Below are 25,761 nucleotides of genomic sequence, written 5' to 3'. Positions count from 1 at the left end.
AATTCCTCAGACACTTACTAGCTAGTTATGTAACTGCACAAATCACTCCCATTCCCTGGTCTTGAGCTTCTTCATCTTTAAAATGAGGATAACTGTAGGTATATTTCACAGGCTAGCTAAAATGATCAAATCATATAGTTAACGTATAGAAAGTTCTTCCTAAAACCTCAATGCCTTGGATTATGGTGAATAATTATTATTACTAGAACCAGTAATGGTTACATTTAGTGGTACCACTAAATTGAAAAGGGTTACTACAGATGAACTCTAGGGAATAAGAGGTTCTTAACTTCTTATATGTCATGGATCCCTTCTCAGAGTAGTGTTTTAATATGAATACATTAAAATCTGGAGGATTATAAAGGAAATAATTTATGCTGAGATACTTATTAAAAATATCTACCCTACTTGTCTGCCTAAGTTCACAGACAATGGGCTCAGCAGAATAAAGTGACAGTTTAGCTTAGTGGAATTCCTCTTTTTTTTTTTTCCTTTTTTTTTTTTTTTTTTTTTTTTTTTTGAAGTAGGAAGGGTTCCCATTTTTTCCCTATGGCTACCCTCAAACTTTACTCAAGTGAACCTGTAGAGATGTTTCCTTCCTACTTGGTATACTTTAATTTTGCTCTACCTGATCAAAAAAAAAAACAAAAAAAAAAAAACCTTTAATTTTAGAGGTGTGACCTACATTGAGGAGAGTAGCCAATAAATTATTTAGAGCAATGGAAACTAGAATTAAATTAATTATTCTATCTCATGATTCTGTAATCTTATTCTCAATTATCCAAGGAATGTATTTCCACTCATGATTTTTGAAAGACCAAATAAAAAAGGTGCCACAGAACTGGGGAAGGACAAATGCTGTTTATTTTTTAAAGGGAAAGGTGGAGTCAGTACCAGGGGTCCTCAAACTTTTTAAATAGGGGGCCAGTTCACTGTCCATCAGACTGTTGGAGGACCAGACTATGTTTTGTGGGCCTTTAAATAAAGAAACTTCATAGCCCTGGGTGAGGGGGATAAACGTCCTCAGTTGCTGCACCTGGCCCGCAGGCCATAGTTTGAAGACCCCAACTGAGTAAACTATAGCCTAGGGAAGTTCCATTTCTGGCAAAATTTTAAAACCCCGTATTTAAAAAGATAATTTGTGAACATGCTGAAAGGGAATCAGGTATCATTAAATGTCAGAAGTGCTTAATCTAAAAAGGGCCAAGCCAGATTATTTTCCTCTTTAACAGAAGAACTAGATCAGGTCAGGAAGAAGCTGCAGACACTGCCTAATTAGATTTCTGATAAGTAATAGACAAGAGTCCTCTTATGCCAGCCTTGTGAAGAGAATGGTTAAGTTGTGCACTGATAACACTGTTAAGTAGGCGATTGGACCAAAAGAATATTCATTAATGGGTCAATGCCAACTTGGAGGGAGGCCTTCAATGTAATGTCCCAGAAATTTTGTGCTTCATCTTGTGCTCCTTAACATTTTAACCAGTTACTTGAATAATGGCATATTAGGCAAGTCTGTCATACTGCAGATAACAAAATGGGAAGAGAAAGTTTACATGCTAAAAACAAGAATCAAAGTTCAACATAATCTAGACAACAATCCAAAATGACAGCTCTGGGAAGTAGTGAACTCATCCCTTGATGAAGATTTTCCAAACATAAGGTAGATGATCGTTTGTCAGAGATTTTTGAGGGAGATTTCTTGGTCAGGTATGGGTTGGATTAGATGGTCTCTGAATTTCCAACTCATAGAATTCTAAGACTGTGAGTGGATGGAAATTCCTTTTTTATATCAGAGATGTATAATCTTCATCAAAACTAAAAATGAATCAAATGTAAATCTTCAGGGATTATTTGCAGTAAAGTTGCAGAGGATCCCTAGTTTCTGGTTGGCTAAATGAAAAGAACATTGGAATTAGAGTCTGAGAATCTGGGCTCCCTGAATTCAAATCCTGGCACTTTTACTTATCTGATTTAGCTTGGGAAGTTACTGGTTTCGTTTGTAAAATGAAGGGGTTGGACTAGTTCTCTAGGGATCTTTCCATTTATGATCTATGATCCTATGAGAGAAATTCAACAATTCAAGACATGGAATCAGTGACCAAAGAAGTAGTTCATGAATTAACTTGAATACCACAGAGGAATCCTTAGCTAAGGCCCCATCCAACTCTAATATTCTATATTTCTATACTAATACTACAATCAATTCAAATAAATTGATGAGTTTTACTGATTATCCTTTCTACTGATCTTGACAAATAGTAAAATACCTAAAAGTTGGGGGAAAAAGGAAAAAGGGCTGTGGGCAGGGCCTGAGGGGGGAAAATTCTTTCAGTAAACAGCTACATATGAAAATACATTTTGAGGCATGAGAGAGACTCAAGTTTCCATGACCTGATTCATCTTTGCTGTCTCTACTGAGAGGTACTGAGAGAGAAAGGTACTGCTATCCTTTAGTAAACTCTCAGTGTTAAGAGAATCTAGATTTACAAAAATCTCCAGTCACAATAATTTCTCATTTCTCCATCTTGATCATGATAAACAAAAAACATTAGCCGGAAAAGACTATATAAACTATAAAGTTGGGGAAGATTTATTAAATGTTATCTAGGCAGGCTAACTTGCACGAAGTTTATAGCACAATTGTAATCTCAAATGAATCTGCAAGTTAATCCAGGAGTTCCCTCCACCATACCTCTCTAGCCCATGGGACTCTTGACCATGCTGACTACAAAGCTGACCACAGGGAAATTGTAAGGGGCAGTCCCCAAATGCTGGAGACCTTTCATTTCTTCCAATTGCATAAACATATAGCAGGATACTGACTTGTTCACCTGTCACTCCACTTTATTACACAACCAATCTATTTTTTATATGATTCCTTGAAAACATTCTTTAATCCTTCTCCTAACAGTGTGAGAGATTTCCAGTTCTGTGTTTTAAGGGCCTTTCAGTTAGGAGAGTCTAAAGCAACATGGCCCCTCTTCAGATGACCAGGCCCAAGAGTCATAGGACAACTATTCTCTTGTAAAATTTGGTGACATCAGTATCAAAAACTAGTCATTACAGATAATGGGTATATTGATACACCCTATCAATTTCATTCTAATATGTATACCCATCTATCAATTTCACTTTAAAAGAGTACCTTTGTAGCCAATAAAATGTTTCCTTGGTTCAGATCTCATCATGTTCACAGAGTACAAGAGAGTGTTGGCCTTTCCTGCTTCAATCTCTCCCCATTCCAATGAATTCACCATTCATCTGATCATGTCACCCTTACCCAATAAAATCCTGTGGCTCCCTATTACCTCTAGAATCTAATATAAAATGTTCTGTTTGGTTTTTAAAGATCTTCACAATCTAGTTTTTCCAGATTTCCTATGCTTTGCTCCTTTTCATGAACTCTATGATCCAGCCAGTAACACCAGTCTCCTTCACATTCTCACACACCTCCCAAGTTTGATTCTTTATCCCCATATTCTCCATGCCCGGTTCTCCTTCTGCAAACTTTTCCTAGTCCCTACTCTCACCCCCATCCCACCCAAGCTAGTACCTTCTGTCTGTGATTACTGCCGATTTCCACTTTATATATTTTGGATATTTTCATTAGGTAAGAATTCCATGAGAAAAGGGGATCATATTTTTGCCTCTTTGCACCCCCAAATCTTAGCACAGTATACATCACATAGTAAGCACTTAATAAAGATTTGTTGACAGATTTCAGAATTCCTCATGGGTTACAAAATTTCAATCTGCTCACACTCACTATGCTTTTCCATTTCTTGTCTTTCGCGTATCAGTCATTAGTTCTTTGGAATAGTAATATTCCACATATGTAGGAACACTAGGAGAATGTTAATATTGTAAAATATGTGCCTTTGCTTAACTGAAAACCAAGATCATTAAAAGAGCTGTGCCATGCCCTCAAAAGCATTCATCCAGTTCTCTTCCCTCCTGCTATCCATCAACACCAGTAATGGTTTGCTGGGAAAGTGAAGGAGAAAAAAAGATGAAGCTTTAATAGTGATTATTTTTCAGTACTGGAGAATATGTTTTCACTTCAGTGATTTTGAAGATTTCTGATTTCTCTATGTACAAAGAGAACAACTCTTTCTAAGTGTGACTGGTTCGTGAGTAGTTACAATCAGATAACTTGATTACCTGCTGGCCAGTTTCTGGCAATGAGCCTCTCTGAACTTATCTAGGTAGGTCCTTGAAGGACAGAGTCTTTAGCTAGGCTTGATTTCAAAACCATTTTGGGTTGGCTAATACTCTACTCTCATATCATATAAGATGATTATATCATAAGTCTGGAGTGAGAGGGACCATTTAGTCCAACTCTCATTTTACAGATGAGGAAACCGAAGTTGAAGGAAGTTAAGTAACTTGTCCGAGATTATACATATAATCCTCATCAAAGGTAGGATTTGAATCCATGTCCTCTGACTCCAAAGCCACTCTTCTTCCTCACTATCTTTTCAAGAACCCCAGTCACCTCCCCATCATGCTGAGGAGTGAGAATTGGAGAAAAAAATCCCTTTTCTTTTCTGCAGCTTCATCAAAGACCAGATAAAAATCCTCAGCCTCATGGGCAATGTTATATTGGAGTCCTCCTCTAATAGGAAGAAAGTAGTTCTTGTAAATTAAATTTGAAGAAGTGGACTGGAAGAGAAAAGGAAAAAAAAAAACCCAGAATTCCCACTTCTTAGAAGAAAGTCATATATGGAAATATGTGTTGCATGACTGTATAAGTATCATCTATAACCTACATCAAATTGTTTGCTTTTTCAATGGAGAGAAGGAGAAAGAAGGAGGGAAAGAATTTGGAAATAAAAAATTTTAAAAAATGAAATGTTAAAAATTGTTTTCACATGTAATTGGGGAAAAAAATTAGACGTTACGTTTAAAAAATAAGACAGTTGTAAGACATCTGACTATATAAGGGGGAGATTTTGGTATAATTTATTTATATAATCCAAATGCAACCGTGATAACTACTTACCATCTACTACTCATAATACAGTCTCTGCTGACATTCTAATAAGGGAATGAAACCAATAAAGACAATTATAATGTAGTATATAAAGTGATAAGTACACCAGAGCATTATAAAAAGTGCTTTGTGAAGATTCCAAGTCAGATAAGAACTGGAGGACTAATTAACATCTAAGTTAGGACTTAAATGAGCAAAAAGGGAGAGAGGACATTCCAGAGTACATTCCAGAGAACAGTGTGAGCCCACATTAAGAACTACTATGGAAATAAGGTTATAAAGAGTTTAGGGAAGCCACTATTACAAAAAAGGACTCAAGTCAGTGACATTCACATGATTTTCATCCCCCTCACTTCTGGAGCAAAAAAATTACTATGGACTACTTAGTCTAGCCATTCATTTTTACCAACATACACAAAGACATATAGTCAGGCAAAACATAATCACCCAGTGATATTCTTATTGAAAGGCAGAATTCTGTCTGAAGGGGAGAGAGAGAAAGTCTCAAGGTCAGAGAAGAACTGGTTCAAATTCACTGCTAATGTATATTGTCTGTGTGATTCTGGGCAAATCCCTTAGTCTTTCAACGTCTCCCACAAATCCTCTAAGATGTATTGTAAAGGCATTTTCCCCCCCTCACCAGGAGTTCCCAATACCCCTGAAACTACAGGTCCAGTCCAAACAAACATAAACCAGAATAGCCCTTTAGGGACTATAGATCTTGTCAGTCCAAATGTTTATAATATTTCCTCAGTATTTAGCACATACTATAGGCACTTAGTAAGTGCTTACTGACTGACTTAATAACTGTCCCCTATGTTTTCCTCCTGACCCTTTACAGCCTTTTTACCAAAGTAGAGTCTTTGCTCTGACATCATTTGGGTGCTACCTAAATGGATGAAGTCTTGGTGCATTAAAACAGAAAAAGCCTTCTTCAAAAGTCCAATTGTATGTACTATAAACTATTTACCTAAACAAATGTCAAAACCAGAGATCTCTCAGTTGACAGAAAGTTAAATACAGAAAGTCCAAGTACCACAGAAAAGACTATGCTGGCATGTCAACACTTGGTAATGGTGGTCAATGATCCGTCTTGGCAATCCAGGGTCCTGCTCCCCCCTTATTAGGTGCACACATTGGCCACTTCCTCAGCACAGTCCAAGACCACTCCAGGATCAGGTTAAATCTAATTTGAGGATCTGCATTTGGGTTGGAATGCAGCAGCTATGTAAAATGATCTTTTCAGACAGCTGGCTGGACAGAGGTTTACCTCTATGGCACCCTAAGGAACTTACTGGAGACCTAAATAAGACCACAGTGCACAGAATATAATACGCTGACATAATTATCTGCTCAAGCATCATTAGTATGCCAGAGGCCATAGTTTCCCTGGAATTTCACAAGGTTGCACACTCTACAAGACAAATGCCCTCCAGTCTTACTAATGCGTATAGACAGACAACCCTTCCCTCCTATATTTCTTTGACAACCATCTCCCCCAACAACAAATGAAAATCTTTGTCTTCAAATTCCTCCAAAATTTCCCTCAGTAATACAAACTTCTAGTGTCTAATATACATACAGCTAAAAATAGAATTAATCCACAAACCTCTCTCATCAACAGGTTTGCCACTGGGTAAAATCCTTCAGTTAAAGCAACCCATAAAATGTGGAGGGATCTTGATCAGCATCTATGGAGGGAGTGCCAACATGAACAAAAAACATGGATCTTTCAAAGTATCAAATCAATCTCTGAACCAACAAAACCTTTTCCGACACCCGCCCAGTCCCTACTTCCTGCTATGCATTTTACCACTTTGTTGTGTTACCTCTAATCACTAGTCACAGGGCACAAAATGACAATTCTGTAGTGAAATATATTTCATCTCTGATTTTTCTTGTGCACAAGATAATTGTATAAATATGTATGCCTCTTTTGGATTTAATGTATATATATATTTTTACCATGTCTAACATATATATTGGATTACATGCCATCTAGGGGAAGGAATGGGGAGAAAAATTGAACACAAAGTTTTCCAAGAGTCATTGTTGAAAAAACTATCCTTGCATGTGTTGAAAATAAAACAACTTCAATAAATAAATTAATTAAAAATTTAAAAATTAAAAAAAAAAGTATCCTTCATCAACTTACCATTTGCATGAAAAAATTTTAAGTGGTAATAGGAATATCTGGGCAACAAATAATAAACCTGATGAAATCTTGTATTCTCTACAACTTTTCAGTCAATTGTGTAATAATGAAATTTGATTTATTTTGGAATATCATTTGCAAAAGCCTTCTAGAACTCCGAGGATGTCTACATGTGATTGCTGCATAAATTTTATATACAGATAAAAGTATTTGTAGTTGGCATCCTCAGTTTCCTTAAAATATATATATTAATATACAACATTAATAATGTTAATAATCTTTCCCACACATATCTTCTCCCTTAGAAAATACTTGTAAAATGATCCCTCATTGCTCTCAATACTATTTCACTCCCAGCTTGTCTTCTACATAACTTGCTCTAATCCAGCTGCTTTTTCTATTTTTGCCTTTAATGACATTTCTACTTCTTCTATTAGGACATCTAAGAATATGATGTTAGGGTTCAAGTAGCTCTAATATTCTTGATATTGAAAAGTATGTTCAAGTCTTTTCAAAATTTTTTTTTCCTGTTTTGGGCCTTCTTTCCACTTTTAATTCTTAAGTGCTCTTAAGATGACTGCTTAATCACTACTTACATTCTTCCAAAATTCTTTACAATAAGTTTTTACAAATAAATTTATATTTTAAACCAATGCTACAGCCTCTTTCAATTTGGCAAATAAGTTGTGTCATAACACCTTTTTGGAGGCATCTTGGCGATTCTTCTGATCTCCTTGTTATAGCTATCTATTTATATCAGTTAAATTTTTGCATGAAATTATTATACTTTGTAACTATGCCCTTTCTTCCATCTATTATTAAATTTCATTATGAATGACTTTTTGAAGCTGTGGAATGATTATAATAGAATATTATCATGCTTTGAGAAGTGACAAACAAAATGATTTTGGAATGGCTTAAATGAACTGATGCATAGTAAAGTGAACAGAACAAGATCATTATGTAGTAACAGCAATGTTGTTCAATAAAAAAGTATGAGTTGGCTATTCTCAGTAATACAGTGTCCCAAAACAATCCCAAAGGACTAATAACAAAGCATACAATTCTCATCAGAGGGAAAACTGATATCATCTGAACACAGACTTAAACATTAGATTTTTCACATTCTTTCCTTCTTTTCTTTTATTCGAGACTTTCTGTATGAAATGACTAATATGGAAATGTTTTACATAGCTGCACATGTGTAACCTATATCATCTCAAGAGGAGAAGGAGGAAGAAGAGAAGAGATAGAATCTGGAACTCCAAACTTCAAATAAAAATGTTAATACCAAAAAAAAAAAAAAAAAAAGAGGAGACTGGCTTGTTTGAAGAAGTCAGTGTTGAATTGTTTTAACTACAGACCATAGCTTTGTCTCATTTTAATTTATTCTTTCTTCTAGTTTAAGAAAAAAAAAAAAAGTTTTGTTCCAATAAAGCTCATGGACTAAACTGTACACAAATAATTGGAATCAGGAATGACTTCCACATAATTTATTTGCTATTTCTTATTACTAGAACTAACCATTCCTATCATCTACTAATTCTTCCATTAGCTGAGACCATATTCAAAGCTTATCCAGCATGGGAGAACCTGAATATGCTTTTCAAGAGTCCATTGTCAGTTCCATACTACTCTGGGCATTTCAGTAATACTTTATGAATTTTATTTAATCCAGTATTTAATTTTATATAAAATGTCAGCCTGAAATATATCAAAATACTTGGTTCTCAGGACAACAGATACAGTTAAGGCTTTTTCAAAAATTTATTAGCTCTATCATTTATAGAAAAGTCCACTATTTGGCCATAACACTTCCAAGTATCCTCCACCCTCTACAAATGAAATCATTTTGCAAAAATGCTTTTTACCCAGAGATCTAAGGCAAAAGTCCTACAGAAAGAACTCATAAGTTCAGAGACCTAGGGTTTGTTTCCGCTTCATGAAGTCACTTAAAATATTTAATAATTAAGTGATGAGGGAAAACAAACTGATGTAATAAAGCAAAAGTTTTTCACCTCTTAAGATCTGGAACCCTTTTAGCCATCTGGTGAGACCTATGGACCCCTTCTTAGAATAACATTTCTAAATCCATAAAATAAAACAAATAGGATTGCAAAGGAAACAAATCACACAGAAATATAGTTATCAAAACTTAAAAGAAAAAAGGTCATAGATCTTGGGGTAAGAACCCTTGTATATAGTCATGCTTTCAAACAGCAGAAAAGGCAACCGTCCCATATACCATTTAAGTACAAGCATGTTTTGTGTGTGCTGTGAAATATTATTCACATATTGCCATTTCAAACATTGGAGCTGGACCTATGTTACTTATTCTGCCTGTTCCTAAGACAAACACACACAACTTTAATTAAGTTCAAAACGAAATGTGGAGGAAAATTCTATTGAAGTAATTATAACCCTCTAGGGTAAGAGGTTTCAAGGTTTCGATATCCTCCCACTTCCTCCCATCCACCATGGAAACAACACAGATGCGGCAGAGTGTGGCCAAGTGGAACGGCTACAGCATAGCCATGAGGAAGCCCCTTCCTACACCAAGGCCTCCATCCCATTTCATCCCCACCACACCTCCTTCTCAGTTTGAAGAAAACAAAACTGCTCGGTCTCCAGAAGAGAGTTACTCCAAGAGCTTCTCCAAAGAAATGGCAAAGAGAAGTCCCCATCTGGTTACTGACCCTGGGTGAGCAGAAACGGAGGTCTCTGGTGAATGTCTGGGGAGGCAGCTGCCTTTGGAATCGCCACCACATTCCTGCAGTTTCTGGGCCAATGGGTGGCAGTGGATCTAAGAATTTCTTCCCTGAAGTTCTATAGGAAATTTGGGGACTAAAATGCCAGGATGCACATCTGAAAAGCGGGGCCTTGGAGAAACGCCCGCTTCCCAAGTTAAACTAAATCCTTAGTAAGTTACACATGAGAATTGGAGAATTAATAAGTATTGGAATGTCTCCTCTCCTTCTCTCCAATTTAAGGAAGTACCCCTAAATAAAAGGCTGGCTCAGAGCCAGAAAAAGCCTAGGTTCAAGTCTTTACCTTCACATATACTGGCAAATCACTCGAACACTTAATGATTTAGAAACTTTCTTGGACTATGAACTAGAGAGAAGACTGATCTATGTTAATAGAGAAGATTGTCTTACCAGAAGCTCTCTCTTTAGGACTAGATGTTCTCAAAATCTCTGGTGTTCTCTCTAGCACAACCCACCATACCTGGAGTGCTCTTCCTCCTCCAGTGGCCTACAGGCACCCCAAGCTTCCAAAAACTCCTTCCCTTATAGGAAACGTACTCCAACCCCATTAAATTTTAATGGCTTCTCAGTGTTAATTACGTCCTATTTAGCCAATATATAGCTTTCATTGTCTACCTTTATTTGCATGCAGTCCACCCCATTAGCTTGTAATATGGGAGGGCCTACTTTTTGCCTACTTTTTTATCTCCAAGGTTAAGCACAACATCTGGCACATAGTAGGAACTTAATATAAGTTGACTGATTGATGGAATCAAAGGTCCAGAGTTCATCCCTAACCTTATCGCCCCCCACAAATGAACTAGATAAAAGATTCTTCTAAAAGAAGCTCAAATTTCTGCCATGAGATTAATGTTTTGCCAGTTTCTATGAGGGATATAAAAGTAAAGCAGATGTGGTGCAGCAACTTTTCTTAAGGACTTCAATTGTGTTGGGGAGGCAGGATTATAGGAGTCCAGTTTTGGTCTGGAGGGGGCTGTAAAGATCCAATCCCTTCATTTTGCAGAAAAGGAATCCATGATCCAGAGAGAGTAAATAATCTGCCACAGATCTTACAGGTCCACAGACTTTAAATTGATGCATATCTCCTTTGATAGGATGCAAATTCCTGAGAGCAGGGACTCTCATTTTTGTCTTCACATTCCCAGGTCCTAGCAATACAGGAATAGTAATTTAACAAATGTTAACTGATCTTTAAATTGGTAAGATTTGGATTTATAAAGAAGAAGGTAAGAAAGCATTTCAGGAAAGAACAGCATAATTAAAGACTCTGGTACTTACGTCAGGGACCTACACAGGTATGTTTTGTATCTGGGAAGGATGACCTGAGGTAAATTATTTAACTACTGGAGATAACCAAAGTGTGCAGTATTATGGAGCTCCTTTGACTTTAAAAAGTGAAAACAATAGAACCTTTGCAGAGTGGGAAAGGCTTTAACCCAGTATCTAGTTTGGAGAAAGGTATTTACTCTTATTTTTGCTTTGGATAAATTGATGGGAGAGGTTAGGAAGTTGCCTGGGGCCATAGAGACACTCCCTGAGACTACAGGCCCAAGGGCCATACTCAACACCAGTACATGGGCCTCTGGATGGTGAATTCTTTGGCCAAGACTACCCAGGAAACAAAGATGCCAAATAAACCTCAGTTCTATGCAGCTCTCTGCTCCTTCAAATATGGCGGCATAATGATAGAAAAGGAAGCAGAGGGTGTGAAAGACTCACATAGTAGTTCAACTTTCCATAAATTTAATTTTACTTCCAGCTTCAAATGTGAGATTCCTAGGAGTGGAAATATAGCTAGAGGAATTAAATGTGTATCAATCTAGACATCCTTGCATATTCTTAACTCCTCCCAAAAAGAACAACCTCAGGAGGAGGTGTAGTGCAAGTAGTGGTAGAAAGCAAAACATTTTATTCACGTTAGAAATGTGATGCTATCTTAACACTGCAAACTTCTGGGCTCAAACATTGGCTCATTATCAGGGAGAGGCTGCTTTGATTGGTTATGGTTTCAGAAACGCTGCTAGCAAGTTTCCAGTTCAAGTAATTTGGTATTAAACCAATTCAGTCTGCATTTTTAATAAGTGGACCCACATGAAAAATACAAGGTAGAAGCAAAAATCTCTAAAAGTTAAGAATCAAAATCTTCTGCAAATGTGAGACTTGAGACTTAACATAGGAATATTAAAATTAGACTAAGCACAAATAGAGAAGTGTAGATTTTCAAATACTTGCCTCAGTAACTAACCACCCAATTGACTTGGGATCAAAGAATTAATTAACAAGAAATTATTAGTAACAAAGAATTATTAGTTAACTTTTGCTTTTTATGGTATGGACAGGGCAGAGTTATCTCATTCTGTACTCTTCAAAAATGAGCCTTTATGATAACTTAAGGATGCTGGATTTGAATAATAGGATAGGGACAATAACTTTATAATGGTACCTTGGGAGAAAAATCCAGAGGTTAGAGACCAGAAGTCTGGCACTGTTACTAACTTAAGCTTGGGCAAATTTACATTAATTCTCAGTCCTCAGTTTCTTAATCTGTAAATTGAGAGAGCTGCACCAGATAATCTCCAAGGTCTCCGGTCTTCACTGGATCTAAATTACCTGTTATCCTGGTTAGAAAACTGGAAACATGGTCCACTCATCATCTACTGAAATGCCTTGTTTCATCTTCAGTGAACAAGCTGCCCCTCTCGGGATAAGCTTATCACCAGGAGCCTAACACAAGCCTTGATGGACATCACATCCCTCAATCTCCTTCTTCTCCCCTAGGACAGAGGGGCTAGAAGATGGAATCCTGAATCCTTCCCCAATGCCTTCCTTTATAGAGGGCAGAATCTGGACTTTTCAACCTGCTCCATTCATTATCTGCTGCTTTGTCTGGTATCTAGATGCTCCTGTACTGAACTCCTTGAGGGCAAGACCTCTCTCTCTCTCTCTCTCAATTGTATCTCCTTTGCTCAGCACAAGGCCCGACACATATTGCATGTTTAAAATATTTACTGGATTCTTTTCATTGAATAACAGATAAAAGATTTGAGAAGAACAAAATCCCATGAAGGAAAAAGAGGTTCAGATTTGAAAGATATAGCTTTTCCTGGAGGGCAAGAAACTAGAAAAACAGTATTTCTTCTCTTCCTTCATTATTTTGCTCTAATAACTTCCTACATTAACAATGTTATCTAGTGAAAAAAATGTTAAGATTTAGAACTCAAAAATGCAAGTGTTGATGCTTCTTTTGTGATTAACTCAATATTTACTGAGTGCCTGTGTGCAAAGCACAAAATTCTATCAAACAATAAATCAGCCTTCAAGCACTTAAACCCATATTATGGGCCAGGCATTTGTGCTTGATACTAGGGAGGCAAAGATAAATAGGAAATAGTCCCTGACCTTAAAGAGCTTACATTCTATCAGAAAGAACAATAAATATCTATTAAATGTTTACAAGGTAATAGTGATAGGGTGGTAACTCTCAAAGCTAGAGGTAATCAGGGAAGGCCTCCTGTATCATGTGGCATCTGAGCTGGTTGGAAGGAAACTATGGATTCTTAAGAGGCAGAGGGCATGCTGGGGGATGAGGGCTAACCTGTACAAAAGCAAGATAAGGCAAGAATTATCTCGTGTAAAGAATAGCAAATAATCCAGTTGGCTAAACTGTGTAGTGCATGAAAATGTGGAGAATAAAAGTAGTGGAGCCAGGTTGGGAAGGATCTTAAATAAGAATCCTAAAGGTAAAAAGAAAGTCACTGAAATTTATTGGTCAGGAGAGTTAACATGGTCATATCAGTACTTCAGGAAAAGTACTACAAATGAGGTCTCTCCAAGACAAGTCACAACTTTTACTACTAAGTTTCCTTATCAGCAAAATGGGAATTAGAAGAACTGTGATTGTGTCAGAGTAGGAGTTTTCAGATAGGAACTTTGACCAATAGAATTATAAGCACCTTCCCTACAACTGTAGAGTCTCAGGGCAGAGGTTCTTAACCTGGGGGCCCTGGAATTGCCTTTTTATTTATTTATTTATTTTTTGCTGAGGCAATTGAGATTAAGTGACTTGCCCAGGGTCACACAGCTAGGAAGTGTTAAATGTCTGAGGCCAGTTTTGAAGTCAGGTCCTCTTGACTTCAGGGCTGGTGCTCTATCCACTGTGCTACCTGGCTGCCCCTAGAATTGGGTTTTTTAAAAAAATTTTGAGTAACTGCTTTTCAGTACAATTGGTTTCCCTTGTAATCCTATGTATTTTATGAATTGAAAAACATTAAGAAGGGTTCCATAGTTGTTAGATGCTCAAAGAGCATGAAACAAAAAGATTAATGTCTGTTTTTGGATCGCTGGAAAATTAAATGATTTGCCTACCATCAACGATCAGTATGTGACAGAGGCAAAATGGAGATTAAAACATTTGAAAATCCAAGTGCATGCATGTGCACACACAGACACACACATTTTATTCAGTAGGCATTCTCCAAGTTAGAGAAACAAGAGGAACATTCCAAACTCCTCCATACAATTACTGATTTGTTTTGAGAAACAATAAAGTACAGTGGAATTATGATAGAAGACTGGCCTCACTAACAAGCTATGTGACCACAGGCAAATCAGTTATACTCCCTTAGCCCTAATTTCTCTTTGGGTAAAATGAGGAAAATCATTGAATTTGTACCTCAAAGGAAGTCTTGATCAGCCTTAATCTCCTCTATTAAGCTTAAATCATTACCACCATCACCAAATGTTTATCATTCCCCTAGTAACAGGTAGTTAATGAATAAATAAGGGCTCTCACAATGTCCAAATTTGTGAGATTGTCTCACTATTATTGCTGGTCTAAAATCGTATTTCATCTCTGAATTTGTGGAGATACCACTTTCCTTTTCTCTGAGGTGTGCACTGCCACCTTATGCAACGAATTGCAAAATCATTTTGGGGGAAATCTGCTAAGATAATCAGGAAAATGGTGCAGGAACCAAGCCCTCAAATCTATTATATACAGCTAAATACTCTCAGGAGGGGCTGGGTATAGTCACTGTTGCTTGGGGCAGACATGACATCTAAATGTGAATAGTTATTAAAAGGACTATTAAAGTCTTAGTCCAAGACCAGGACTACTCTTCTACCTGAAGGGCTAGCTTCCAACCAACAGAATTCTCAATTAAGCAAAGGTTAGAGGAGTGAAATTATGTAATCTCCAAAATGGCATAAAGCCATTGGCATAACGTGGAAAGCGTGAGGGTCAAAAGCAGAGGTCTCAGACCCTAGCTTTTCCTCTCCTCCCTTTCTTGTTCCTTGGTTTTTTCCTCTATCCCAGGTTGGTACTACAGAGCTTAGGACACTGGTGTGGGTCCAGGGCTTCCGTGGAGCCCACAGTTATTGTTATCCATAGTTAACTCATAGTAACTGATGAGATGCAATATAGTGTAGTGGACAGGGAGCTGAGTTTGGGGATCTGGAAGACCCGGAAGGATTCAAGTACTACATTTGACACGTACTGACTATATGCCCTGATCTAAGGCACAAAGTATCAGAGCAGGGATTGATGACTGGAGTTAGCAGAGAGCAATTTTTTCCTTTGAGTTCCCTACACATAAACCCACAGCTGCTGTCAAAAATAAAAAACACACAAAAAACCACTTAATCCATATTGTCAATTTATGTTCTACTCCTGAATTTCCCCCAACTACCTTTACCAGGATTTAGAGTTGAGAAGGATCTTAGAAATTGTCTTGTTCAGCTCATTCACTTTATAGATGGAGAAATTAAACAGAACAAACTCTCTAAGGACATAGCAAAGCAGATGATCTCATCCTCTGGTGTAAAACTATTTGTTTTCCTTGCATAAGACACTTGCAGCTTTGGCTGCTACCTCAAACTTGCTATCAAATAGGTTGTTGTTTTGTTTTTTTTTTTAACAGATTCTAAAATTTGATCACTATTTTTTTTCTGACCTTGAAGAAGGAACATTTTCTCATTCCTATAACCAACTCTGCCAGAACGGCCCACATTCCCCTAGGAATGCCCCCTTCTCTTGGTTGATCCACCATTTCTCTATCCCACCTCCTATTAAAGGTATCACTTCTCTATCCTAAGCTACAGCACTATGCTGCTGATTGGCTGAATAAGCCAACCTGAAAAATTTTAAGAACCACATCTATACCTTAGGAAGCAGAAGCAGAAAGTAAGTTGTCTTTCTTAGTGTGCTTAAAACTCTTGGCCATTTAAATTATTTGGTTCCCAGTCAGATCCAGCTGGTCAGTAAGATTCAACCTGAGCTCTTCAGGAATTCAAGCTGAGAAATTCTCTTACAAAGATAGGGAAACTGAGGCTCAGGGAGGTCAAGACTTATGTCCGTTGATTTCAAATCCATGTCTATTTTCATTATACCAAGCTGCCTCCTCAATTTGCACCTTCCTATTCTTTATTGACAATCAGAAAAAAGCTTTTCAAACTTTTCAAAGAACTTTTATCATTAGCAAGGAGGGACAGCTACAGAATCTTCATCAAAACATATTTTTAGTGAGGAATTAGATTATAGTAACCCTGCTCATGATTCCCCAACAAATACATTATAACCAAATCTTGGTGGTCAAATCATGAAACTCTACTGTTGATAGCAATAAGCTAATCATCTGTCTAAAACACTGTTCTTATGAAACTATTATCTCCTGGAATGTTATTTCTCCTAATATTGTATCTTTGTAAAACCAATTACCATTAGGTAAAGAATGCTTCTATACAGCAGGGCTTGTTAAACTTTTTGTACCCTTTTCACCAGAGAAATTTTACATGGCCCTGGGTATACAGGTACATAAAACAGGCATACAAATCAAACATTTACTAATAATAAATCATAATTTTGCAACCTCTACATTCAGTTACATGATCCCATAGGGGGTCATGACCCACAATATAAGAAACTTTGATATAGATGTTCCCAAGGTCTTATTGTGGTATTAAGCTTTAAAAAATTAATTCAAACTGTACTGACTTTTTACACAACTTACAAATGAAAAGGCAATAAAATCTATGAGTTATGCAGAATAAATAATAACAGTATAATATTAGTTACAAATATCGGAGAAAAAGGGTGATATTCTGAAAGGAACAGACTTTGGTAGAGACATGAATTAAAATGCAGGTTCTGTCAAGACCTCTTACAGCCACAACTTTCTTATCTCTACAATGGAGATGATAATCCTTGCATTCCCTGCCTCAAAAGGCTATTTTAAGAAATAGAGGTGAACTATTGTTATTGAGACTGTGATGAGCATAATTAAAGCTCATCCCTGGCCTTTTACATATATAATGTGTATTATTCAGGTCAAAGTAACAATATTTTTTCCCCTACCTAAGAGTCAGCTCTTATACCATCTGATTACACTTGAGAAGAAATCATCGCTACAAGATGATGGAGAGATGGGGGCACCAGGTGGAGCAGTGAACAAAGTATTGGACTTGGAGTGAGGGAAAATCTGATTTTTAAATCCTGACTCAGACATTTTACTAACCTAACCATATGATCCGGGGCAAGTCACTTATCCTTTTTTTTTTTTTTTTGCCTCAGTTTCTTCATCTATAAAATAGGACTAATAACGGAAACTAACCTACCTCAAGCTCATTGTGAAAATCAAATGAGATAACATGCAAAGTGCTTTCCAAATGTTAAAGCACTCCATAAATGTTAGCTTTTATTTTTGTTGTTTTTCAAAATATAATTTGGAAGCAGAACAGAAAGGAATGCGATTTAGCAATAAGAATCCCACACAAACTTATGGGAAGTTCACAAAGATACTTGAAACCATTTGTAAAATAAATGTCACATGGAATCCTAACAAACTTCCCAGGATCCTCGCATTCCAGGGCGTGAAAATCTTAACTAACCAGGGCAAAGATCAACAAAATACTCACGCGGTTTTGCCCTCGCTGTCATGCTTGGTGGCACAGGCACCCTTCTTGCCCAGCAGGGAGACCACCTTCTCCACGTCTCCATTCTCCACCGCCTGCAACAGCCGATCATCATTCTTATTCCACTCATTCGTCTGGAAAGCAAGGAAAAGAGAATGGAATGAACAAATAGGCAAGGCCACTGGAACAGGTAAGACCACCGGGCACTCTGATTTGGATAAGCCATTCCTGTCTCTTCCCATCAACTCCCCAAAGCCCAGATAAAAAGTTGCCACAAATACATCAACTTTAAAAATACCTTCCCTTTTCCCATTCAGAAAAAGAGAACTGTGTCCTAAACAAATAGCACACATGTGACTTGAACAGTCACCACAAAATCCACATTAAAGCCACTTCTTTAAACTTGTGCCCGCTCTCCAGATGCCAGTTTACATATTAGCTTAACTCTAGCCAATCTTCAGGGCTGCCTCTGGAGGATGAGCCTTTGTCCTCAAGTCCAAAGTTCACCCTGTATGACCATTCTACAGAAGCAATTCTATCTAACCTCCCTAAGCTTCTGAGGCTTCAGAGATACAGCAGCCTCTTCTGCTTCCATCCAGTCTCTTTCTGGCCTTTGTTTACCAGCCCGTAGGTTGAGTCTAGGAGGCTGAGCCCACAGAGTCCTCCTGCAGGCAGATGCAACTCAGAGCAGCACCCCAACTACCCCTAATCAAAGGCAAAGCAAATTCTTTCCTCCTGTCACGACAACACATTCCCATGTACGAGACAGTATTCACTCTCTCCCCTTCCCCCAATTTCAAGTATTAGAGTCACTTCTCAAGGGCCAACTCACCAGAGACAATCCCAGTAAACGCTGAAGGTACGGCATAGTTGACAATCTACACCTTCAGGTTTCAGAACCTGCAGCAAATAACCAGATGTGGGAGGGACTTCAGCCCAACCACCAATAGGATAAGAGAGGGTGGATCAGCGCTTGATTTATATGGGGCTCCCACTTGTCTTTGTTTTCAGACACAGCAGCTGATAATGAAAGCATGGAAAGTAGCTGCAGCTGCCCAAAATAGGCCAGTCCCCAAAGAGGCAAGGTCTCCAGATGTCCAAGAACTTGGCTGAGAAGAGACATCCTAAATGAAACCTTTCCATTTTGGGGGGAGTTACTGGCTTCTGCTACATTTGGAAAATGCCAGGTTTTTCTAGGTCTGCACAATGAAATCACAAGCAGTAAATTTCTATCCTTCTAGACACCATTCATGTGTTAAAGAGCCTCAAACCTGCTGTCACAGCAAAGAGTTCTGGTCAATAAAAGTCTCATTTGTTTTCATCTAAAGATTATCATTTACATGCAATGTTAGGCTGCATTCCCAGAGAAGTTACCCAGATATATAATAAATGGATCAAAAAAGTTAATAATCATATTTTGCGTCAGGCAGTGAGATAAACATTGAGGATTCCAATTAAAAAACAGGACAGTTCCTGCCTTCAAGGAGCTTATGTTCTAATGGGGGAAACAACACAAAAAAAACTTTGTGGGTAGGGAAGGGAGTTATGGTTTGGATGGAGAATGGAACAAAAGGGCAGTCAATTGACATGGCCTTTCTTGAAGTGATGGCAGTGTTGACCAAAAGCCATTTCTCTCAATAGAGAGAGGTTAAAGGCTAAACAAAAATATCAAAAGAGGATCTAGACTCAGAGCCCAAGCAGATTTAACAGACTTTTTTGACCTTAGAAAATCTAATAAATGGAGACTTTCCATATATCAACTCCCTCGGCATAATTTTAATAGATGAAGAAAAAGAAATTGGTTATCAGGTGACCTTGTCAAACAAAATCTCCAGATTTGGTCTAGTGTTCTGATTCTGCTCCAGATATTCCCTATACTTAAATTTCACTCCCTTTTCCTGCCTAATGAATGAAATTCTTATCCAATCTTTAAAGCTCAAAGGCCACCTCCTCCATGAAGTCATTCCTGACTACTACTCTACCAAGCATCATAGATGGTAAAAATCTTGCATCTTTGCTTTGAATGAATGTACTATTTGCATCATATTTATATTTATCAGTGCCACTTTCCCCCAACTGCAAACACCATGAGAGTAGGAAACTACCAAGTGTTATCTAAACTTTGTATTCCTCCCTACCAATCCTGCAACCTCCAGCCACCTAGCACAGTACAGCACCCAGCAGGTCTGTATTAAAGTCTTTTGGATGTGAAAGTTATCTAGGAGCATTTCCTCATCTAAGACAACCAAGTTGAATTAGTTTGGGGAGAGCAAAAGAAAAATAAGAAAGGAAAAAACAAGGGTTACTTATATCCATTTAGGAATAGCCTCTGGAGATCAACCAAATCATTTCCAATGGAGCAGTAATGAACTGAACCAGCTACGCCCAGAGAAAGAACTCTGGGTGATGACTAAAAACCATTACATTGAATTTCCAATCCCTATATTTATGCCCACCTGCATTTCTGATTTCCTTCACAAGCTAATTGTACAATATTTCAGAGTCTGATTCTTTTTGTACAGCAAAATAATGGTTTGGTCATGTATACTTATTGTGTATCTAATTTATATTTTAATATATTTAACATCTACTGGTCATCCTGCCATCTAGGGGAGGGGGTGGGGGGTAAGAGGTGAAAAATTGGAACAAGAGGTTTGGCAATTGTTAATGCTGTAAAATTACCCATACATATAACCTGTAAATAAAAGGCTATTAAAAATAAATAAGTAAGTAAGTAAATAAATAAATAAATAAATGAAGGAATAGCCTCTGGAGCAATTCTTCTTTGCACCAGACTTCAATCACTGGAAGCTGAATGCCTGCAACTTGTGCTGAAAATAACAGCATTTTCAGGCTATCACCAGTTAAAGCCATTATAAGTTCCTCTTGGGACAGCCTATTCTGAGTAAGGTGCTTACTTTATATAGCTGCAGCCTTGGTTTCCCTGTGAATACCACTTCTTTAGGTTGTGGAAGCTTTGGGCTGGGCCAGGCTTTTATTTCTTCAAGTGGAAGCTACACAGAGTTTAGGAGCTTGCAGGATGAATTCCTTTTCAGAAGAGCCACCGACTATCTCAGGTTAAGGGTACCTATCCTATCCATACAGAACTCCATTTATCTGCAAATAGGACAGCAGCAGCATCTCATCTGTCCTAAATGATCAATAGTCTTCCTCCTGGCCAGCAGCACAGCAAACACTACAGCCTGCAGCACCAAAAGGTATTCATGGAAAAAGGAAGGTTCACATTTCCTCCGGTTATAGATGAGTAGCAATAATATGATGCTGTACTTGCCCTAGACTAAATTTCACAGTAAATGTCCTATAAACAAAAATTTCCATCGAGGTGTTTTAAACCAGTGAGTTCTTACTGACTCTGGCTCATGGGTAAAATTATATAGTGTCTTTTAGGGTCTTCCTGACTGGAAACAACTAGTATGAGGAAACCAAACTGGCAGATGAGCTACAGAAAACATGAGTTATTTATACTCATTTAGGAAATAGCTTTTGGCGTCATATTTTCATTCAATAAGAATTCATTTTATCGCTATCCATTTAGGAAGCAGCCTGCAGAGATTCTATAAATTCTTTTATTCAACAAGAATTTAACACTAATGATGTTGCTGGCCCATAGGTACACACAGCGGATAGAAAATGAAATTATTCCTGTTCTCAAGATAACTTGTATTACATTTGGGGCAGTGGTGAAGAGAGAATGTATGTACACATATAAATACCAAATAGATACAAAGTAATGGGGGGGGGGGGGAGAAGGGGACAAAATACTAGCAACCAGTGAAATCAGGAAAATTCTTGTGTATTATTAAGGCCAGTACAATAAAAATCTGTGATAAAGAGCAATCAAGGTACAGAATTCCAAGTATGATCATTTTATTAGCAAGACTAGCAACTGCTAATAAAAGAGACCCAAGACTAAGTGGGATGGAGGGTCCTGGTAATAAATCTAATGTAGGAAACCCGATTGTGAATAGCTAGCTTTCCAAGATGTGGTAGTTACCCAGACAGACACTATTAGGTCTAAGGGTAAGCTGATGCTTACATAGCACTATTCTCTGGTCATGGGCCAAGGAGTTGTTTGTACTAATAAGCAGCTTTGGAATTTACAACTGGTCGTTTCCTATTCCTTTCAAAACTAGAGTTGTGAGGGTCCCACCTTCTTCATTCCCTGATGGAGACCATTGAGATTTACTGCCTCTTTCATTCTTATTAGTCAATATACTTTACTAAGGACCTACCATTATGTCAGGTATGAAGTCAAGGAATGCAAATATGAAAAAAGCCAGTACCTACCTTCAAGCTTCTTACATTTTAATGGAGGAAGTCAACACAAAAGGAAATTGAAAGCAGGTCGGTGTGGAAGAAAGGGAAAGGGAAATGGAACCCCAGGCGATAGAGAGAGAAGCTTGGAGGAGTGTAGCTAAATGGGAAAGGAAGAACACTGAATTTGAGAATCAAACCAGTAATCTGGTCATCTGGTGGAGTGCTCCTTCCTTAGCCAAAATCAGTCATAAGTACCTAAAAAGATTTTTTAACCAACTCACTTTGTCCAATCTTCTATCATTAGGTAGGTTGATACTAACACTGTCTAGTTCAGAACAGTAAATTAATGATCTCTACAAAACATTTTAAAATAACCCACTTCCCTGTCTAAAGACCATGCACCTTCCCGATATTCTCACTTGCTGTTCAGGAAGGCAAATTCTCTGGCCCCATCATGAATGTCGTGAGTGTTCTTTATGTAGGATGGGTTCAATAAAGGCAAACTTGATAAACATTTCTGAAATGCTCCTATGTGCCCTAAGCTAGGCTCTATGCTAGGTACTGAAGATTCAAACACAAAAATGAAAAAAAAAATCTCTTGCATTCTACTGGAAACAGATCTCAGGCAATGATTTGGACTCAAAAGACCCAGGTTACAACTCTGACTCTGCCGCTTATTAATTCAACAATTATATTTGTGCTATTTCCAATTCTTAGAGGTTTCCTTCTTTCTTCCTTATCTATCCACTGAAAACCTGCCCACACATCCTTCAAGACCCATTACAAAGTACTGGAGTAGTAACCTGCTCCTCAATGTCTTGTCTGATTCTCTCAGAACACATTAAAATCTCTATTCTTACAAACACCATGACATTAGCCACCTATCTGTACCATATAAGCCATCATTTGTTTGTGCACAGTCCCATTCTGCTCTCCAACTGTTTCACATGAATTCATTCTGAGTCTTAAGCTAGTCTATTGGCAATACAGGAGCAGTGATTTCTTTGATCACAAGTTTTATCTTGGGTCCCTCTCTCCCTGCACTACAAAATAAGGTTGTTAAATTAAGATTCTTCTAACTTCCACATTCAAAATGGTCATGGAAGCCTGCAAGAGAAGACTAAAGATTTAGAGCTAGGTGGTCTTCTCTCATTCAAATCCCTCATCCTATAGGTGACAAACTAAAACTTAAGAGACTGATTTTTCCCAAGGTCATAGAGGGACAAAGTTAGAATTAAAACTCATGTCCTCTAATTCTAAATTCATTGTTCTTTTGAACAATTTGCTTTTTGAATAAATAAGTACTTAATGAACATGTTCTTTTCTGGCACTAAGATCAAAGAAGGTACTGAATTGCTGTTCAATTGCTAAAGAGCTATATAAATGTTTGTTAGCTATAATGCGGGTGCCCAGGTGGTGTAGTGGATGGAGCACTGGGTCTGAAATCAGGAAGATGTGAATTCAAATCTAGCCTCAGACACTTACTAGCTGTGTGATCCTGGGCAAATCACTCAATCCTGTTTACCTCAGTTTCCATCTGTAAAATGAATTGGAGAAGGAAATAGCAAAACGGTCCAATATCTTTCCCAAGAAAACCCCAAATGGGGTCAAAAAAATTGGACATGATTGAAATGAACAAGCAACAATAGTACGATAGTGCTAGAAGGAATGTTCTTTGTCCACAAAAAAATTTACAATCCAACCTATATTTAAGTTCACATGGAAGACAGGCAAGTATCTTTTCTATCTACTCTCATTGACAAGAGTGGTCAAGAGGAAAGGAACTTGGAACTGATATTCAAGAAACCTGAATCCTAACCTTAGGTTTGTCATCCACAGTGTTTCTACTCTGAGCTTCATTTTCCTCAGATGTAAAAAAAAAAAAAGGAAATTAGACTGGATAACCTCTCAGACCTCTTCTCTAACCCTCAAGATTTTAGGACTCTGATTTTCAGTGACTGGGAATTCCTTAAACCTAGATATAGTAGTTAGTCTTGCAAGCTAACAATCTATGATTGGAAATCCAATATCCTTTAAGAAGTAATACCAGAACCCAAAATTCAAATTATTCATTTTCTGCTCCACTACCCGGTTAAAAAAAACAAACACACACACACACACACACACACACACACACACATACACAAAGCCTTACAAGCATTTAAAGGGTCTCAAGAGAAATAAACCTTAAAACAATTACTTTACTACTATGACCCCCTTTTTCAGGGAACTTGTTAAGAGCATTCAATTTCAGCTCAACACATAAGATTGCACTTGCAAATTTAGGAGGCCATATGCTATGTCCCAAAACTATGTGTAATGGCTTAGCTATGAAGAGAAAAGTAACATGTGAACCTCATGGGCTTTTTCCTGAAATATGACCCTGAAGCATTCTGGACAAGAGACCAGAAGTAAGGCTTTCCATAACTCCTCCCGGGCTAACGTTGTTGTAGTCTTCTAGCTAGTAATTGTTACCACCTAGTATCTTTCCTTGATGCTAGTTACCCCAGAATAATTTTAATCACAATCCTTCTTGGTCTCTGTAGCTTTCTTCCTTAGGCTTCAATTTTTTCTGAATTTTAGCACTTCCTGTTATTATTCTTGCCATACTGTAATCATTTCTCTTACCTGTCCTGATTTCCATTATCAGGATATGACAGACACTTGCCATCTTAATGGTTTCTTGTACTGAAAGCCTTCTCAAGAGATTTATCTTCCCAATGTCTGGAATAACAGACCAAAAAAAAAAAACCTTTATAATGATCACTGGGGCACTGAGACACTATGCAGGAAACCTTTCCAACAGGCAGAGCAATAATTACCTTCTGTGACTAAGTTTTGATCACTTGGGCACAGAAAAACAAGCCTTTTCTTTCCTCTTCTTGGAAACAAACTTGTCAACATGTCTGTGTTTTAAAACTGCAAATCTAATCTATCAGACTGCAGAAAATATATTGTTAAGGGAAAGTACTACTTTGATTTCCTTTATGAAAAATGCTGAAGCTTTCATCTTTAATTGAAGTGGCCCAGTTCTGCTGATTCCAACTCAAAGAACAGCTAAGATACTACTTATTGGAATACAGGAGCTGTTGGAATACACGGGAGCTACCTGACAGTGGCTGCTGGAGATCCAACCCAGACCCTCGAGTGAGAGGATGATACAAGAAGACTGAGAGGCAGTTGCGTTCTCTGACCTCTTTCCTTTTCCCTCTGCCTCCAATTTATCTCATTCCCAGTCCACAACACCTGTGTCAGCAAAGGCTGCCCTGCAGCTCCTTCAGATGCTATGATCCACAGCTGTGGAGGCTCTCGGACAGCAAGGCTATCCCTTAACAACTACTAAAAGCATCTTAACTCTTGAGGAAGATTCTTTCCTTTTCCCAAGATACTCTGTTACTTCCTACATAATAATCAGTACTGGACCCTTGGAGTCCAAAATAATAAGGAAGAATGTTTGAATTTAAAGAAAAAACAGAAAAGTGACCTTCTGAACCAGAAAGAATGACATATTAAAATCCATACTTTTGGGGCATCTATATACAAAAAAGAGGGAATGGGAAGGGTCAGTGGCGATTTGAGGTTATACTAGGATGACTAAGACACTGTTGGTGGTATTACAAACAGGAGCAGTGGGTTTAGGGGTAAGTTTCATTTAAGGT

The 25,761-nt window shown here is 37.7% G+C and overlaps 1 protein-coding gene across 8 annotated transcripts in view; it reads right to left on the bottom strand.

Annotated features, from left to right (window-relative positions):
* Positions 1-25,761, bottom strand: part of RAI14 (retinoic acid induced 14) — a 157,660-nt gene that overhangs the window by 37,647 nt on the left and 94,252 nt on the right. For 6 of the 8 annotated variants that reach the window (XM_012541460.3, XM_023496147.2, XM_031963945.1 and 3 more), the window contains one exon: positions 17,828-17,958. In XM_012541460.3, the coding sequence (XP_012396914.1) occupies positions 17,828-17,958 (131 nt within the window). Of the gene's footprint in view, positions 1-17,827; positions 17,959-18,656; positions 18,729-24,730; positions 24,825-25,761 lie in introns of those variants that run through there. The other 2 variants (XM_031963971.1, XM_023496146.2) reach the window with 2 other exon arrangements.

The sequence above is a fragment of the Sarcophilus harrisii genome, chromosome 1 (genome assembly GCF_902635505.1).
Source record: "Sarcophilus harrisii chromosome 1, mSarHar1.11, whole genome shotgun sequence".
NCBI classification, from domain to species: domain Eukaryota; kingdom Metazoa; phylum Chordata; class Mammalia; order Dasyuromorphia; family Dasyuridae; genus Sarcophilus; species Sarcophilus harrisii.
This window is presented reverse-complemented; position numbering and strand designations above follow the sequence as displayed.